We start from the raw sequence: 17,085 nt of genomic DNA, 5'->3' as shown, positions 1-17,085 counted from the left end.
CAATTCCCTATACAGAGATGTTTTAAACCAACCAACATCCTAGAATGAAAACTGAAATTCAGGTGTTCCTTATATAAATCTTAATATTGTCATCCATATACCTCCCATACTTTAGAGCACATACCAACTACCCTATTATTCTACCCTTTGCTTCTCCAATACAGAGAATTTTACAATGGAAAACAAATTGCCAAGATGCTATGAATACACAACTTAAGAACACAAATAGGGTTCCTGCATTGATCAAATAAAATCTTGGCCCCAGTGAAGACTTCAGCGTCAGTATAGGCAGGCCTTATTCATCATACATGGCAAAAATAACTTCTAAAGACAGATGGCCTTGTTCATGTACTCTTCTTCACATTATGATTTCTGAAATTTTCTTCAACACAGACTTCTGCTAGGGCTTTACATTTAAATTAGTTAAATCAAAATCCTAGGGTTTTTTTCCTGTAAGTGGCTGGGTCAAAGCTTTCTAGGTACAAATATACACAATAATACCAAGATTTTAAATTTTTTTCATGGTAGTAGCGGTCTTTTGGTATCCAATTGCACTAGTTTTAACTGGGGGTTTTGGACTTTGGTCTCCCTTTATTGAGCAGAATGAAGATCTGCAATGGTGATCAAAGGGCATTATGAGGAAATAAGCTGTCACTCGGACAGAAGTATATTAAAGCTGACAATGGCAAAGCTGGTCTTCCCTAAGACAAGCTGAGTTCAGGTTACTTCACATTCATTATTAATTCTGGGACAAGGGTTTTTACCTACTTTTGGAAGAGATGTCAACATTTGCAGAATGTTTTCAGAAGGTCAGTGTACTAGATCCCACAGGTATAAAAGTCAGACTTCAGTGGAGACATATACCATTTCCCACATCAAAAGCCAGGCATCTGACAGCTGACCAGAAATAATCCATAGAGGATGTCCCCTTTTCTAGTAAGGATGGAGGCACACCTTTTGGCAATGATTTGTTTCTTTTCAGAGTGTAAATGATCCAGGGGAATCCTTTACCTCTGACCTATGTTAGATTTTGGTTGTTATCACCCTCACAGCAGCACTGGCTTGCTGTTGAAGTGCATTTTTTCCTCACAAAAAAAAAAGGTGGTTTTGTTGTTTTTTTTTTTTTTAATACAAGATAAATAAAAGAACAATGGGGTGAGGAAAAGGTGGTTCTCTTCCTCTTTTTGTTGTTGCACCTATAAGTCAGCCAAAGAGATCAGTCCAAAACCAGATATCATGGAGTGCTGACACATGCCCTGGCATCTTACCTCAGGCAAACACTCAAATTGTGGGTTCAGCTGAATACTAAAAACTTAAGTACTTGAAGACCTAAATATAAGAAATAAAATCTTAAGGGAAATAGAAAACAAAAAAGAAGACATGAATTTGCTCTAAGGTCTTGGTCTACTAGCATTTCACAGTCTTAAAAGTTTAAAATGGTTCTAGTCTTTTATTGCCAAAACTTCTATGGTCCTTGAGTATTCCTTATTAAATGAAACCTATGCATTTTCCATGACTGAAAAGGCAGGACTTATACCTCTGTGCAGGAGCCCATGAATAGAAGAGTAAAGGACAGAACAACAGAAAAAAACAAGCTCATGTGTTCACTTGATACATGCCCAAACTTATCCTAAAAAATAAAATTTTTAGTCCCTTTCCTATCTGGTCTAGAATATCTAAAGTTTAAAGTTTCAAATAACTATAACTATGCTTTGAGGAGTTTGATTGTAAAGCTGCGCAAATTATGTAATGAAAAAATAACTTCAACTGTGAACAGAGGAAGGTTTTAAGACTGAGCAAAGTATATTCTACCACTCTTGCAGAGTTCAAAAACCTTATGTAGTCACAGAAGTTCAAACTGAACTTTCAGCTAAAAGGTTAAAGAAGACACCTTTAAATTCACTATTTAAAAGCTACTCCATTGTTTGATCTTTTCTTTTCTCTCTCTAGTCCATTGGCTACCCTTAAATTCCAGTTTATAAAAATCAGGTTTTGCAAGTACATAGGGAAGCCCCCTGGCTTTCTGTGTCCTTGCAGAGGACAGACACATGGTTAGAGCATTGACATTTTTCAGTACTGTTCTTCAGAATTGTTTTTCTGAGCGTGGAGAAGAATCTAGATACTGCAAACTTTAAAGTCTGATAAAACACATGCATCCTCAGAAAACTCACTGCTTCTCTGGCTGCAACATGATCTCATTCCTCCTCTAGCATTTGCTGCTCTGAGGAGTTACTGTGCTCCTGAAGAAGCCTGGTTGCTCTGGGAGAAGGAGGAAAGGAGACCAAGAAGCTCTTGGGGCAGAGCAGGTTATGGAGGCTCAAGGCAGAGAGAGGCCCCAGAGTAGGGCCACTCCCTGCATATGTATATGGAATATACTGTACAGAATAACAGCTAGATCCACCAGTTCTGTCTCCATCACAAAGAACCACATGAGAATGAAGGCATATTTCAAGTATGAGAGGGAATTATCCTCATTAGCGTGTATTTTCACTGTAGTTCAACTGAAAAGAAAAATCACTGAAACAAGCATTATCATGAACCAACTTCAATCTTTTTCCTTCCTTATCCCATCTATCTCTGGTAAGATGCAATGCATTCCTAATCCTATGTGATTAGAAATATATGGTCATGTGCCTCAAGTTTCATTTTCACACTGGGGACAAATACTCATAATGCCACGTCACATACCCCCAAATGCTATGGTAGAATTTATATCAATAATCATATTATCTAAGAAAAACACATCAGTGGGGTTCTTTGCTTTGTGAGGAATGCATGAATTGATGGGTTTGTAGTACAAAGACTCAGTACTTTAGCAGTTAAAAAGCCTTTTTAGACAATTGAGGGAAGGTGAAATATTTTCAAAACCTGAGGCTATGAGATATACATATGCCATCTTGATTAAACATATGGAATGCATACTCAAAGAAAAGCCAACTGGAGTCCTAGTTGAGTAATCAAAACACCCAAGCTGAGAGGGGTTAACATGCAAGGATCAGCTCTGAACTTTGAAGTTTTCTGGTCTTCATTTTTCCTAATTAAGACAAGATTTAATAACCAAACCACTGTACAAAGTATGTACTTAAACTCTAGGTTTGTTTCTAATTTTGTTGGGAATTCTTAGTAGATTCCAAAGAATCAGTAACCCCTGGGAAATTCACCCACTAAGTAAGGTGGATTGAATTTTTTTTTCTTAGGTACAAGAACGGAACGTCCACTTTTCATCTTTCCTTCTTTGACACTGCATCTTATATATAGTTATTGAGTAACACTAAAACAAAAGACAAGTAAAGGTGTGTAATTAAATCTTTGTAATACTAGTGGAGCTTCAGTATACAAATTGTGGAAAGCTGTGTACTAAGTGCAGAAAAATGTTCTCCAAATAAAAACATGCAATTATTTGCATATCTTATTTTCAGATAATCAACTTGGTATCAAGGTAGCAACTTGACTTTTTGTAGAATTATTGCTTCCTGATAAATCTATTTAGAATCTGTTGTTCTTTCTTTATTAGTGGATAGTCCCTTTTCTTCTTTCCCTTGCCCCTGCTCAGAATAAGGTGTTACTGTACAGGGAATCTTGTACTATATGATTCAACTCTGTGTCAGACACTAGCAACAGGACATTTTTCTCTTTCTCCTTATATGGTCATTTTATATCACCATATAGGTAAAAAACTTTCATGCTACTCACAGAGAAAAGTCAGTTTGATAAATACTGATTAAAAATGTATCCAGATGTTTAGTAAGCTTCATATATAAACCCATCAATTTAATAAGCTGATTTGAGTTCAAGTGAGCTATCTATTTATGCAGCATTCTAGTCCACAATAAGACAAGTTTTGATACAATTCAAAAGCAGCAAGTGGAGTCATTGCTGCAGTTCAGAAGTACACATCAATTTTAAAGACATAATTTATCATTCAACAGGAAAACACTTGTCAGGTAAAACGGTAAGCAACTCTATTTTGTTGAATTGCAGCCTATTTCAAAACCTTAAGATACATAAAAATGTATACACAACTATGCATAAACAAAAAAGATACTCTGGTAAAAACCTCTCTATTGTCCATGATGACACTGTGCCAATAACTAACTTCTGGTCTTAGTTTTCATCTTTAAATTTATTGGAAATTCTTTACTTTGGGAACTCACCTTATTCATGTGGATCTGCTGCTGGTACTGTTTCTGCTTTTCCAAAAATTGCTGATGTTGCTGCTGGATGACCAGCTGGGCCAAAGTACTCTGAGGAAGAGGAGCAGACTGGGTTCTGTTTAGTGGCCTGTGACGAGGCAGTTTGTGAGCAGCTCTTATGCCAGGTGAGACTCTCTCCTTTGCTGCTAAAGGAGACTGTGGATGAAGAGGAACCGCTCCTGCAAAACAGGGACATTTCACTCCCCTGTGAAAAACAACCAAATAATAGTTCTAACAGGAAAGAATGCTTTCAGTAAGAAGAGGGGTGTATATTGCAGAACTCTGCATCTGCACTGATGCAGTGGGACATGTATCACGTGCCTCGCCATGCTGGGAAGTTCAGCCGCTACAAAAGAATGTGATGAAGTAATCATTTTCTCTTTTCTGTAATCATTGAATTCTTTCAGGCTAACAGACTGGAACAGAATCACTAAAAGGGAAAACAAAGATGCTATCCTTTTTTCTTCCACCCTTCCACATTTCCCAAGAGTTAGGATGTGTGGTATTTGTATTATTGCATTTAGTTTAAACTGAACACAAATGTCATTAAAAACATTTTAAGTTAGTATTTCTGGAGCTTTGATCATTACCGGTCACAAGAAGTTTTTGCTGTCTCATTTGTTCTTTCAGTAACAGATGCTGCAAGAGAGCTTGGTGGCTGCTGTTTGGCTTTCCCTCCATAGCAATGTGAGGATGAGTTGATGATGGAGGAATGTTTCCTCCATACTGTCCAGCCAAGGCCACTCCTTGTCTCAGTGGTGGGGTCTCCCCCTTCTGCTTCTCTTTGAATGACGACGAAGCCTGTCAAAGAACGACAGCATTGGTAACTGCTTCCCAGAGAAGTAAATGGCCATTTATACCTCTGCTTGATTAGATGGTCTTATGTCTTCATGAACACATACAGGAGAGAAGGTTAACACCCCTATCTTACAGTTTGACATGAAAAGGAAGAACATGCCAGTTAAATGTAACGCTGTGAGAAACAGTACTGAAACAAGTTGAAAAAAAAATCAGCACTGAAAGCCAAAGCATAAGGAATTACTAGTTAGAATATTATTAATGCAAGGACAGGAGATATCCTTAAAATTCCTAAAGATCTTTGTGCAGCCTTCTGCACAGGAAACTAGAGGATCAGAGGAAATAGTTTGCATTGAGTTTGAAATAGGCAAGGCTTGGTTTTTCACATAACTTTCCATCACACAGCAAGCCGATCAGCAAAACAAAATAGTTACCTGTAGTAGTGGGAAGCTATTACTTTTCCTGGAGCACTCCCTGACTCCCTGAAGGACAGCACAAATCCAAGTTTTAGCCATTGCAAAATAAACTTATACAGTTAAACTTTCATCTAGGTGTGTAGCATTCTGAAGTGCCTTATAAATTGCACAGTTATCGATTTAAAGCTTTTGGAAGTTTTGGCCCTTCATAATTTCAAATGTACTTTATATTACTTAGTTCTTTGCCTATTAAAAAAATCTTGAAATAGTAGTTCAAGCAGAATAACAATTCTTACAGCAAGAATAATAACCTAACAGAAACATGCATGTTGAGGCTTACAGATAACCACTTATGGTAAGTCACAGTAAAAACAGTATCTCTGATAATGTGAATTCCATGAAATTCTAAAATTTCACCAATTTTTTTTTTTTGGTGTATGCTTACTTCACACTGCTATCTCCCTCCCCTGAAAAACAAACACCAAAGTAAGCTTTACATTCAATTTGCAACTGCTTGTTCTAGTAACAGAAATAAACATTACTTGTATAACTCAATCCCTTTGTTTTTTCTAATGCCAAAAGTAATATTTGGTGCTAGATGGCCACATCAAAAGCTTATAAGATTTGAGTGAGTAAATGAAACATATTTTCATTTCTTTTTAATGTTATAAATTCACTTTGAAGCTAGTTGAAGCTAGTTATATTTTTGTGAAATGACTAAGAAATTTTTGATGATATCCTCTGAGAAAGTAAGCATTACTTTCCATTGTGTTCAATTTTTCCATCCTTCAAAAACAATAATTTGCTAATATTTCTAGAGAACTGATTTCAGGCTTACATAATTTTCTTTGCAAGGTTCTGTACCTGATGTTAAAATGTTAGATTGCAGCAATACATTGCTGCTAAGAGCAGTAAATGTATTGAAAAAACCATAAAACAACATGGAACTTTGACTTAAACTTCATTTAGCACTGGAATTAAGTACCATTATTACAAACCACTGTGGATTGTATAGATCTAAAATTTTTTTTACCGTCGCTGAAACCTGTGCTTACAATCCCTAATTTCTTCACAGAAGTTACCAACTCCCACACTGTTGTACAGAACCACCACATATCAGTATTTTTACCTTGTTGTTGTTGTCATTGGAAAGCAGGTAAATTTTGACCTGTTGTAAATTTTGAAAGTAGCAAAATTATCAGGTATTTTACTGAGCTAGAGGAATACTACATTCTTCTCCTACAAAGCTCCAGCTCAGTTTAAGTCATTACTGGAATCTCATAAAAAAGTTAAAGGTAGAAATTATCATACAATTTAAACTTTTATACTAAATAATCTCCTCATATACTTCTTGCCACATCTGAAATCTGTTATCTGGCATAAATGCAATGCATGTGGCCTGTACTTAACTAAGATCCACACTGGCACTTGTTTATTTGAGATCAAGAATGAATATTGCTTTCAAGTTGTGCCCAATGCATAGAGAGGTCTGGTTCCTACTCTGAACTGCTTGTGCTCCAAAATGCTAAAAATATGAATAGAACACTCAGAAAGTAGGTTTTCTGGAGGCAAACATGTGCAGGAAGGCTTGAGACTGGTCACTTACACTGATTTGAGGTTGTATTGCTGGAAGTCCCAAGGTAATGTTGGGCAGAGAAGGGGACGTGTACAGACTCAACAAGTTCACTGATTCATCCTGTATCAAAAGGCGTTGCTGGGAAACCAGGTGCTGGAATAAAGGGGAAAACCAATGAAAGTTAATCTCCAAACTTTTAACCTTGATTATTCTATGCTTTTATCCCTATACACAGAAATCCAATTGTGTGCCAGTCATTGGTTTGCAACCCAATGGAGTTCCAGATACAGAAAATTACTGTCTCTGTGAAAACACTGTTGATAGTTCTTTTCTTAAGAAAGCAGCTGATATGTGTCTGTGATTATTCCTTAGTTAGTAAATCAAATTTCCATGGAAAGCTGAAATCTTGAGGATTCCTAGATCATCTTATCAACTTCTCATCAACTCAACATCAGTTCTTCTCATCAACTGGACAGTCACTCCAACAATCTCAGTGGGAATTTATCCAGCGAATTCAGGATTATGTCCAGCTGAATCACGAATATGGATGTATTAAACTTTCACCACAGTTGTTATTACTTTAGCTGTAAGGTACGAAATGTGGTTTTTAACTAGTCCATGTCTTTTGTTAGCCAGATTATGATATGGGTATGTTTCAGGCACATTATTTACTTCCATTAACATGGAAATTCTGTGTAGAAAGCAAGGCATCTGCCATTTAAAATAACAGACTCTCCCTCTCTGTCTGTCTGCATCTATACAAAACCAGCATCCTGTCATCCTTTGATAATGGGATACCCCTCACAGCTTTCCTAATCTTTTCAAGTTAAAATTTTTAACATTTCTTTTGAAGACTTGTGGTATAGTTTTCAAGGACATGGAACTGCCGATATATTTTTAATTACTATAAAATAAAAACAGACATTCTACAGAGATCACCCTTTTTATTTCCATAGATTAATTGGGAAGAAACATAAAAAGATTACCACATCAGGAATCTTTTTGAAGCCTTTGCCTTTCTGCTTGAACAGTGATATTTTTCAACATGTGGTCTAGTATAGTTGCTCGAATTATATTTTCTGTTTAACTCTTGCTTCCCCCTCCCAGAACTTTGACTCACTAAGAGCTACAAAGGTCTTATTAGACTTAGGAACTCTGGCATGATATGGTCCCCAAGGGAACAACATCCTTGAAAAAGAATACCCTGTGTAACAGTATGACACAGTGACTGCTTTCTTCCCAAACAAAAAGCATATGGGACTCCAATAATAGACCACCTCCAAGAGGGATACTGCACACTCGGGCTTTGACTAAAGTAAATATAATAACTTGTCAAGCATGTTGTGGGGAGCTGTAGATTTTCCCCCGGACAAACCTGGAATATCAATTAACTCTGTAAAATACTTCGTGCTAATACAATGCAACTTCAGACCATCAATGGAAAGTGGTTAAGCACAAAAACACAGGATGTTATTTCAAAACATAACCTTCCTCATACAGTTTGTTTGGAGATACGACCTATCACTGAGACAATAACAGTAGAAGTCTTTCCCTGTAATTTTCTTTTGGTACCTAGGGAATGTCAACAGATAGCATAGGAAACAAAGAAGCTCCACTTGTATATTACTTAATTCCTGGCTAACAGTGTCTTGCCTTGATAACATCCACCTTTGACCATGAATAAATCCAAGTATGGATTTAGTATCAAAACTATGGAAATATTATGGAGGGAGTCTACAAATATTTAAGAGAAAAAGGACAATTTAATGTGCCTCCTATAATATAATCAAATTTGTGGCAACTGCAGCATCGATACAAAGCCACTTGAAAGATTTATGTTTAACATTTGGTTTTTTGTATGCCACTATTACCTTCTAAGATCTGAATTAATCAAAATAACAGTGGCAGGGTGTATAGCAGTAAAACACACTACCACACTAGGGTCAGGCATGATTGTTTGATCAGGCAGAAGCAGTGATGTTATTTACCACAACAGTTTAATCTTGAAAAGGGGAGTTTATTAGTAAAAGCATCCTATTTTAATTTCTAATACTGATAATAATCTGTAATTTTCCTTTGAGTATGTGATTGATTTTCTAAAATATTTTCAGGTAATATAATCCTAAGCATCAGTTTAACCTCATCTCCCAGAATAAATGTCCCACCTGCACAGATTAGGGTTCTCTGTGCATCACAGAATCCCAGAATGGGTAAGGTTCAAATGGACCACTGGATGTCATCTAATCCAACGACCCAGAGGCAGAAATTTGTGATCCCAGCTACAACTTTTCTTTTTACACAGTCAACAGTATCTTGCAATGGTGGCACAGGTAGGAGCTGCCAAGAGAGTAATTTGGCAGCACCACAGCTAAGCTGTGTCCTTGGCAGACATGGTGGTTTGGACTGGCACCTAAATTGCCCCAAAGAGAAGCATGCCCTACTTGCTCCTCCATGTACCCACTCCTTGGGTCCATAGATCCTGCTCACTGATGCTTAAAATAGCTTGTCAACAGAGTTATCCTCTTTCTTAAAATAGAGTACAAGAACTCAGTGTAACAGAGCACGATGATCCACGAGTAACCATGAGCAACCATGCTTTGGTTGTGCTGTGGGACCTGCTGAGACGCAGGAACACCTTTGTGTGCAAGTTTATATGAACATTCATAGATTACGAGGGGAAGACAAAATAGTTTTGCTTTAATACTTTTCAGTTGTGGATCTAATTGTCACAGCTTTCAATATTCACAATCACACTTGTCTTTCTTGAGGCTTTTGGGATAATCTTTGAAAAAATTAATTTAGACTCACTTCACATACACTTGACACAAACCTCATCAGCTGGTCAGAAACCTACATATTTTTCCACTGGCTTCTTACAAAGATCACCTCAAGGAGCTGAGTATTAAAAGCATGCGGCTGTGGAGTTGTACTAAACAAATATATGTTTATCTGTCATGTATGTAATTTATGTCTCCTGTATAATCAAGTGTTATTCTAGGAAATACTGCTTTCCAAATCACAAATAGAAGAAAGAAATTGATCTGAAGCCCAGTTACATCAACTGGAAACTTTCCATTGCCTTCAATGGCTTTTGACCAGACCGTGAATGCCTAAAATTAATCATTTCACATGACTAAAGCAGGTTGTCCCTCTGAACTCAAGGGACATGCTGTGCAGGAGCTCAATTCTCCTTACATTTCTCGGGCAAGTAAGATTTAGCCCCAGCACAGCAGGTGACCTGAAAGAGCATGGCATGCTACAGGAGACAAATAGCTACTGCGGTGAACCTTGATGATACTGGAGACAACTGTGCCTAATAAAAGCAGGATTTTATTTATAAGGTGCAATTAAAATCCTGAGTTAAACTTTCAAGTTTTGTATAATGAGACTAGTGTTTTAACAAATGGTAGTGAAAGCACCTTTAAGGGAACTGTGATAGTAAAAGATTATCTGCAAAGCTGCAGCATGTGCAGTGCACCTTTGTTCATTCAAAAAATTGTAACTGTCTACCCACCACACTGTCTGCTCCAGAGAGTAAACCACTTAAAAGTCTCACTATTCCAGTCAATGTGGTAAAAATACTTTAAAAATCTGTTTCATTACTAATAATGCTCTAATTTTGTCCCTGCACTGGAGTGTAATCATTTACGGTACTGACTCATGCTTTACTGGTAAATGACTGTCATAGCAACCTGTTTTTCCCCAGCAAAAAGTGTTTAATTTGCTGCCATGAAAACCACAGCCATCCACCCACTCAGATATGAGCACAACACTTACTGCAAATGTCACAACAACGATTATGAAACAACAGCCATGTGAGTCATACAGGGTTGCAGAAAAACAAGTGATATTTTGGGTGATTTTGGAACACTCAACCTATTATTAGAAACTTCTGTACTTTGTGAATTGGATTAAAAATTGATTATCTGTATAGCCTTTGAGAGCTGGCTAACACTGAACTAGGAAAGAGATATGTAGGAGTTTGGCTGCTGTTAAACTATCAAAGAAAATCCCACTGAAATAAGAATCACTGAAGCTGAGATTTATGGAAAATGTTTGAACCCACATGACCACAGTACTGAGAGTCAACTAACCAGAGAGGTAAAGAAATCCCCAACTGGCTCCAGAAGTGGAAGTCTGTAGTTTCAGCTTCTTAGCACATTTCACCAAGTGAAGTGACCAAAGCCAGCATACAGAGCTCAACTTATAAAGGAATGTTTTAGGCTTCTTTGTACATCTTTGAATGAATGTTGGGGTTATAATTTTTTATGTCTGGCACAGAAGTGGCAAATAATATGCAATGTAATGTTCTACTAGCAAACAGAATATAGCTGCTGGTTCTTGCTACAACCTTTCCAAATCTCCCCAGAGACCACCAGCCTGACCAGCCTGTATGTATCTCTGATGGTGCAAGTGTCCAGAAACTGCAACATGCAAAGTCATGAGCACCATGTATCAGCCTCAGACATTACTGCCCTTCCATTTTGTAGAACCCTCAAGTCAGTAAAAGATCCAATTGGATAAGATTTCCTGTTTCATACAGCACATAATAACACCCACATATTACCCAAAATATTATCTAAAACATTCCCAGTAGTAAAACACACAACTTAATTCCACTGATCTAGGTAGGATCTGATCTAATCCTAATGATGGATCTTACTCTGCATCATTTAAATTTCTTTGCAATCACACATGGGGGGCTATGAGACAAGACCACATGTTAGCCATCAATGCAATTTTTTTTTCTTTTTGGTTACGGGCCAGAGAGAGGCTACTAATCAGTGTGCAGAGGTCACCCACCTGCCCCCTGGATCATAGTTCACACACACAATTAATTCATTATGGGGAAAAGTCACTGCTGGAGGTTGAACTGCCCATTCCAGGGGTTTTTTTTAGGTGAATGTCCTGCCACTGACCTGGAGAAATAGCTCCATTAGCTAAAACTCTGTTGAATCACATTTTCTTACGCAATTTTTCTAACATAAACAGCATAAACCAACAATTAATAGAAAACCTTGCCATCAAAGCAGGAACTGTGGTAAGTATAGGCTGGATATTGTATATTGTGGAATTTGAGCCTATCTTAGTCAAATTAGTTTACTGTCCCTTTACAATATTGCCCTGGGAAGCATGACTTGGGCATGTCGTCTGTGCTAAATGAGGTTTATCACAACTGATTTACCATCTGCATTCCTGTTGTTACAGGCACGTATGTGTGAAACAGAATAAGGAGTAGTTAAGATTCCTTCCGTTTACAATCTCACTTTACAAAACAAGTGTTCAAGAACTCTGGCATGACATTTACAGTGGTTAAGTATTGCCCTGAGAAGGACACTGAGATACAGTAAAATAAAAGGGAGATATGGCAAGGATTTAGTCACCTAACTCCAATACTGTAATTAAAGAAACCTACTTCAGCATTCATTTGAACCTGGGACCACCTTAGCTCTTATGTGTTAGGATCACCAATGCCTAAACCACTGTTTTGTACGCAGGAGTTCTTTTCAGCATTCAGCACTGAGCACCTCTTTCAGATCGTCCCAGAAAGTAATATTCTGTAACCAAGTTCCTTTCACAGCTCCCTCCATTCTTCCAGTAGCAATATTGCTGCTTTTCCCTGAACTTTTGTTACCATAGAGTCTTCTGATACATAGATGCATCTATGCATCTCATACATAAAGCTGTTATCACATATGTAACATACTGATGTCAGCCTGTAGTGTCCTGGTACCCCAATTACTCTGCTTGTGAGTATAATAAAATCAAATTTTCCATCTTCTTCAGTCTAGAAACCTGAGCAATTATCTACTCACTAATAAGTCTTACCTCAGCTTGAATGTTAGATGGCAAAACTGAGGTTTCATTTTCTGTTGCACTGCTGGTCGGACCATTGCTTGGGGAACTGGGACCTGATCCAGGGGAGCTGCTACTGACTGAGGATTCTGAAAAACAGATCAAACATACATGAATTTCACTCTGGAAAGGCAAACATAATCTTGATTAATTATATAATCTTTATAGCATAGGGCTTTTTTTGCTGTTGAAAAATATCTCTTGGTTACCCTTTTTACTTACATTAAAGACTCTTGATTCATCTTCCATTTCTTTGGTTTTCTTTTTACAACTAAGAAGGAAAGATACTCTTGATCTTTCCCCTTCTAATCTGTCTGTGTCACATAAGAAGAATTTAGTATTTGTTTTTCCCACAAAGATGGTTATAACAATCAGTATCAGGCAGAGACACTGACACAGAGCTTGTAATGAGTAAAGAAAAGAAACTCTTTCTTTTTCAATTGGAGAGAGTCGTGGCTCTGTGAGAGATGTGGCCTACTGCCATCCTTTCTGTCTAGGAAGGGGATGAGCCCATTGTGGACCCATCATTACATACAGAAAGTACTAAAGGCAAAATACACACCTTCATTACATCTTTGGTACAAATATGAACAAATATTTACATTGTGCAAAGACATTATAATAGGATGTGAAAAGATGCATGCTATCTTGACTTTAAATTCCTAGTTCTGTCTAAGACAAAGGCAGAGAGGATGACCTCATTGTATGCTGTTGTATTGAGTTATTCTAATTCTACACTGATATAAACTATATATATGTAATGGAAACAGTTAAGGTTAAAGATTGAAGAGTAACCAACTAGTGGAAGTAACCCTCTTTCAAGGGACAGTTTTCAAATTAAAGCATTCAAGAGGTTGAAGAAATTATTATCTAAATGTGGCAGCAAATATTCTACAGCTACTTCTTTGCTTATTTACTCTCTATGACTTAGTTCATATGCAAAAATATGTTTTCACTTTGACTGACATCACAGGAGGTTTCCTAGCCGTTACTTGGATCTCTTACTCTTTGATTTACTGAAGTGACTCCATACCCAGCTATACTAACTGGCCATGAAGAAGTTCTTGCATTGTATTTTCAATCCGTATCAGAGAAGCAGAGACACACAAACTTAATTATTTTTTTCTCATTTTTCAAAAATTAAAATAGCACTTTTTGCATAAATAGGCATTTAAATAAAGGGCTATTTTTAGCTGAGAGAATAAAAAGCAAGGGGAAAAAGAATTCAGGGAACAATGTTTAACCAGGGTTATAAAATGTCATATAGTCGATATTAGTAATTATAACAGCAATCTGAAAGGCTTCAAGATATTGTCAGAGCTACCAGAGCTTTAGTGTTTCCGCTCTTTCAATGGCATCAGGAAAAGACCTCAATTGATAACTATTTTGCTTTATACCTTATTTGTAAGTGTGCAAACTGTAAAGAAATCAGTTAAAATTAAGGAAGTGGATATCAAGAACCTCATACAGGCTTCAGCAAATGGAATTAATAAATTAGCTGTAGAAAAATTATAATCTGGAAAGAATTTATCAGAAAAATACTTTATTTAGTAACTTTCATGCTTATATTTACATCTCTGTTCCAGCTTCACACATGACATACTGTGTAAAGTTGTCACAAGAATTGCACATACAGGGAAACCAATGTGTTTATTCAAGTTGTATTTTAATTCCATCTTGGTGTGACATAATTCTGATATATCAAGTGAATTCAGATATGTGTCTTATAGACCAGTAACAGTTGATTGCATAAAGATATGGCCTGATCACCTGAAAAAGCCACAAATCCACTAAGTATCAATGCAAAGTCAAAGCAAGAATGGTCAGGATGAAGCCAAATACTGCAAATGCTCATTTGATTTAGCAAACGGTTTCAGTTTTGAAGTACCACCACTATTCTGTGAGCTGTGGCATCTGATGCAGAATTTCCCCATCCTTACTCACCTGTCACCTCGAAAAGACGCTTCTTGAATGAACTGACGTTTCCATCCTTCCTCCTGAGCAAAGGACTGCTTCTCCTTTCTGTCACCTTTTGTTTTAATCTTGAACGTACCTTCAAATTGGGCTCTGAAGCTGGAAATGAAGAGAAGATATTATGTGACTACATATTTTCCCAATTCCTGGCTTGTGTCAGACACCACTGACCCTGTAGGACCTCATCTGGTGCAAGGAGGGCTTGGAGGCAGAGATTTTACTGCCCAACCTTCTCAGTCATCCTGTTGCTCCTCAGCTTCATTTTACATTGCAAGCTGGGAAAGAGAGCTGAAGTGCTTGGGATCCCAGCATTTTTCTCATTCCATTGGAACTTTGAAGTTGCCCATTAATTATTGTTACTACCATATGTATTAATAATAAATGAATGCAAATTTAATTTACATTATTTTTATCTCTCTTTTAGGTGAAAACTTGGAAAAGACATATTGGAACTTGGAACGCTATAACTGGATTAAGGTTAATTGCAGAAACAGAGATTAGCCTCCACTGGTGCCTTTTGATTTCTCTGAGAAATATAAATTACGACAAGCCCTGCTGGCAGAACATTTCTTGGTCAGCAATTTTAGGCCCAGAACCTTAGTGTTTTCTGAGTAACACACCAAACAACTAGATTTATGACAGTGTCCTAAGAACATTTACAGAGAAAAATATATGCTCTGAAAATGAAGAAGTAGGGTTGATTCCCAGAAAACCTAGGATTACATTTAATGCACCTTGGGCAAGTTCCACCTTTGTTTCCTTAATGGATACAGTCTTTTCATATGAAGGCCAGCTCTGCTGTACTTTTTATTTTGTAGGATTTTTAGCACAATGAAGTGTTTCATGTAGTCATTGATTTGTTCATCAAATAAACAGACTGCTATCAAACAGACTGCTAAGAGCTAGTGAAAGGAAATTGTGGAAGTGAATTTGTTTATATTTCCCTTTCTGGAACTGAGGGTTGGCTAAGCAATATCTCAAAACAGAGAAAGCCAAAAACTGGGGTCAGCTCTCTCTCCTATGCACAGACTTAAACCCAGCCTCAAAGAAGGAGCAAGAGTTAGCAGAAAACCAAAATGCATTATATCTGCACTCAATTCAGAATTACACCATTGGTCACTGTGGGGCAGGAACTCAATCCTACACTTCTAATGCTTGTCCCTTCCCTCATGTCACAATGCACACCTTTTTTCCTTCTGTCCCACCTGTTCTCTCAGGGACGGGGAGGCTGGACATGGTCCCTGGAAGGCAAGGGGGCTGCAGCTCGCTGCAGAGCTGCTCTGACCAGCAGCCCCTGCTGTCACACGCTGACCTTTGTCACGTGCTGCGCTGCCCTCTGAACACCCTGTGCCTTAAATACATTTCAGACCAAGAAACACAGGCTAGAACTACATTGGAAATCTTTAATAATAGACCTATTAACTAGAAATTTATTTTTATCACCTACTACCACTGTTAGGATGAATGGTTCTGACAATAAAATACAGATGACTTGTTTACTATCTCAGATACCATTTGCAATGAAATTGAAAATATAAAATATGATAATGGGCTATGATTACAGTATATGCTGCCATCACAGATCTCACCAGGTATGATGACATTTAAAAGAAAAGGCACTCACTCCTTTTGCACTTACACTCATTTCCATTTCTACTATTCTGTACTTTTAAAAATGAGAATATGTCTGCACACATTCTGTCTCTGCATCCGTGACAGATGAATGTGATACAAATCCTCTGCAACACTCACTGGAGAAATTCTTCACTCCTATGTAAATGTTTCATCCTCAGTCACAGCAATTCCCTTTCTATTTTTACCAAATTCCCATCACATTCTGCATCTGAATCCATCATATAAGAACAGAAAACAAATTTTAAAGTCGATTTATGAATTTATGAGCCATCTGAGAAGATGCATGAGAAACAGCAATAACTTTAAAATGGAAATAATCAATTTTAATATTAAATGGCATGGAGGATAGTGGTTTTAAAATTATAAAATAAACCCCACAATACAAATCAAATATAATGTTTGAAGAGTGTTTGCTTCAAATTCTGACTTTCCTGAGTTTTCTCCCTGAGACACTGCCAGCTCCTAACATGGTACTTACTAGGACTCAACAGCTAGCAAAATGAATTATGGTTTCAGTGGACAAAACATACAAATCTAGGCAATTTGAAGATATCTGGTTGAATGGAAAAATATGAACAACTGAACACTGGTTTCTTGATTCCCAGCAGTGGCTGAGGCATTGGCTTGGGGTGTGACT

At 37.3% G+C, this 17,085-nt stretch overlaps 1 protein-coding gene across 1 annotated transcript in view; it reads right to left on the bottom strand.

Moving 5' to 3' along the window:
• The window catches only part of HDAC9 (histone deacetylase 9), a 455,676-nt gene that overhangs the window by 191,510 nt on the left and 247,081 nt on the right, over window positions 1-17,085 (bottom strand). Inside the window, exons 8-12 of the mRNA XM_059466708.1 lie at window positions 14,784-14,912; window positions 12,813-12,928; window positions 7,014-7,136; window positions 4,784-4,994; window positions 4,155-4,372 (exon numbers count right to left, since the gene is read on the bottom strand). Of these exons, the coding sequence (XP_059322691.1) occupies window positions 4,155-4,372; window positions 4,784-4,994; window positions 7,014-7,136; window positions 12,813-12,928; window positions 14,784-14,912 (797 nt within the window). The remainder of the gene's footprint in view (window positions 1-4,154; window positions 4,373-4,783; window positions 4,995-7,013; window positions 7,137-12,812; window positions 12,929-14,783; window positions 14,913-17,085) is intronic.

The sequence above is a fragment of the Ammospiza nelsoni genome, chromosome 1 (assembly GCF_027579445.1).
Source record: "Ammospiza nelsoni isolate bAmmNel1 chromosome 1, bAmmNel1.pri, whole genome shotgun sequence".
NCBI lineage: Eukaryota > Metazoa > Chordata > Aves > Passeriformes > Passerellidae > Ammospiza > Ammospiza nelsoni.
Note: the sequence above shows the minus strand (reverse complement) of the source record. Positions and strands in the feature narration are given on the sequence as shown.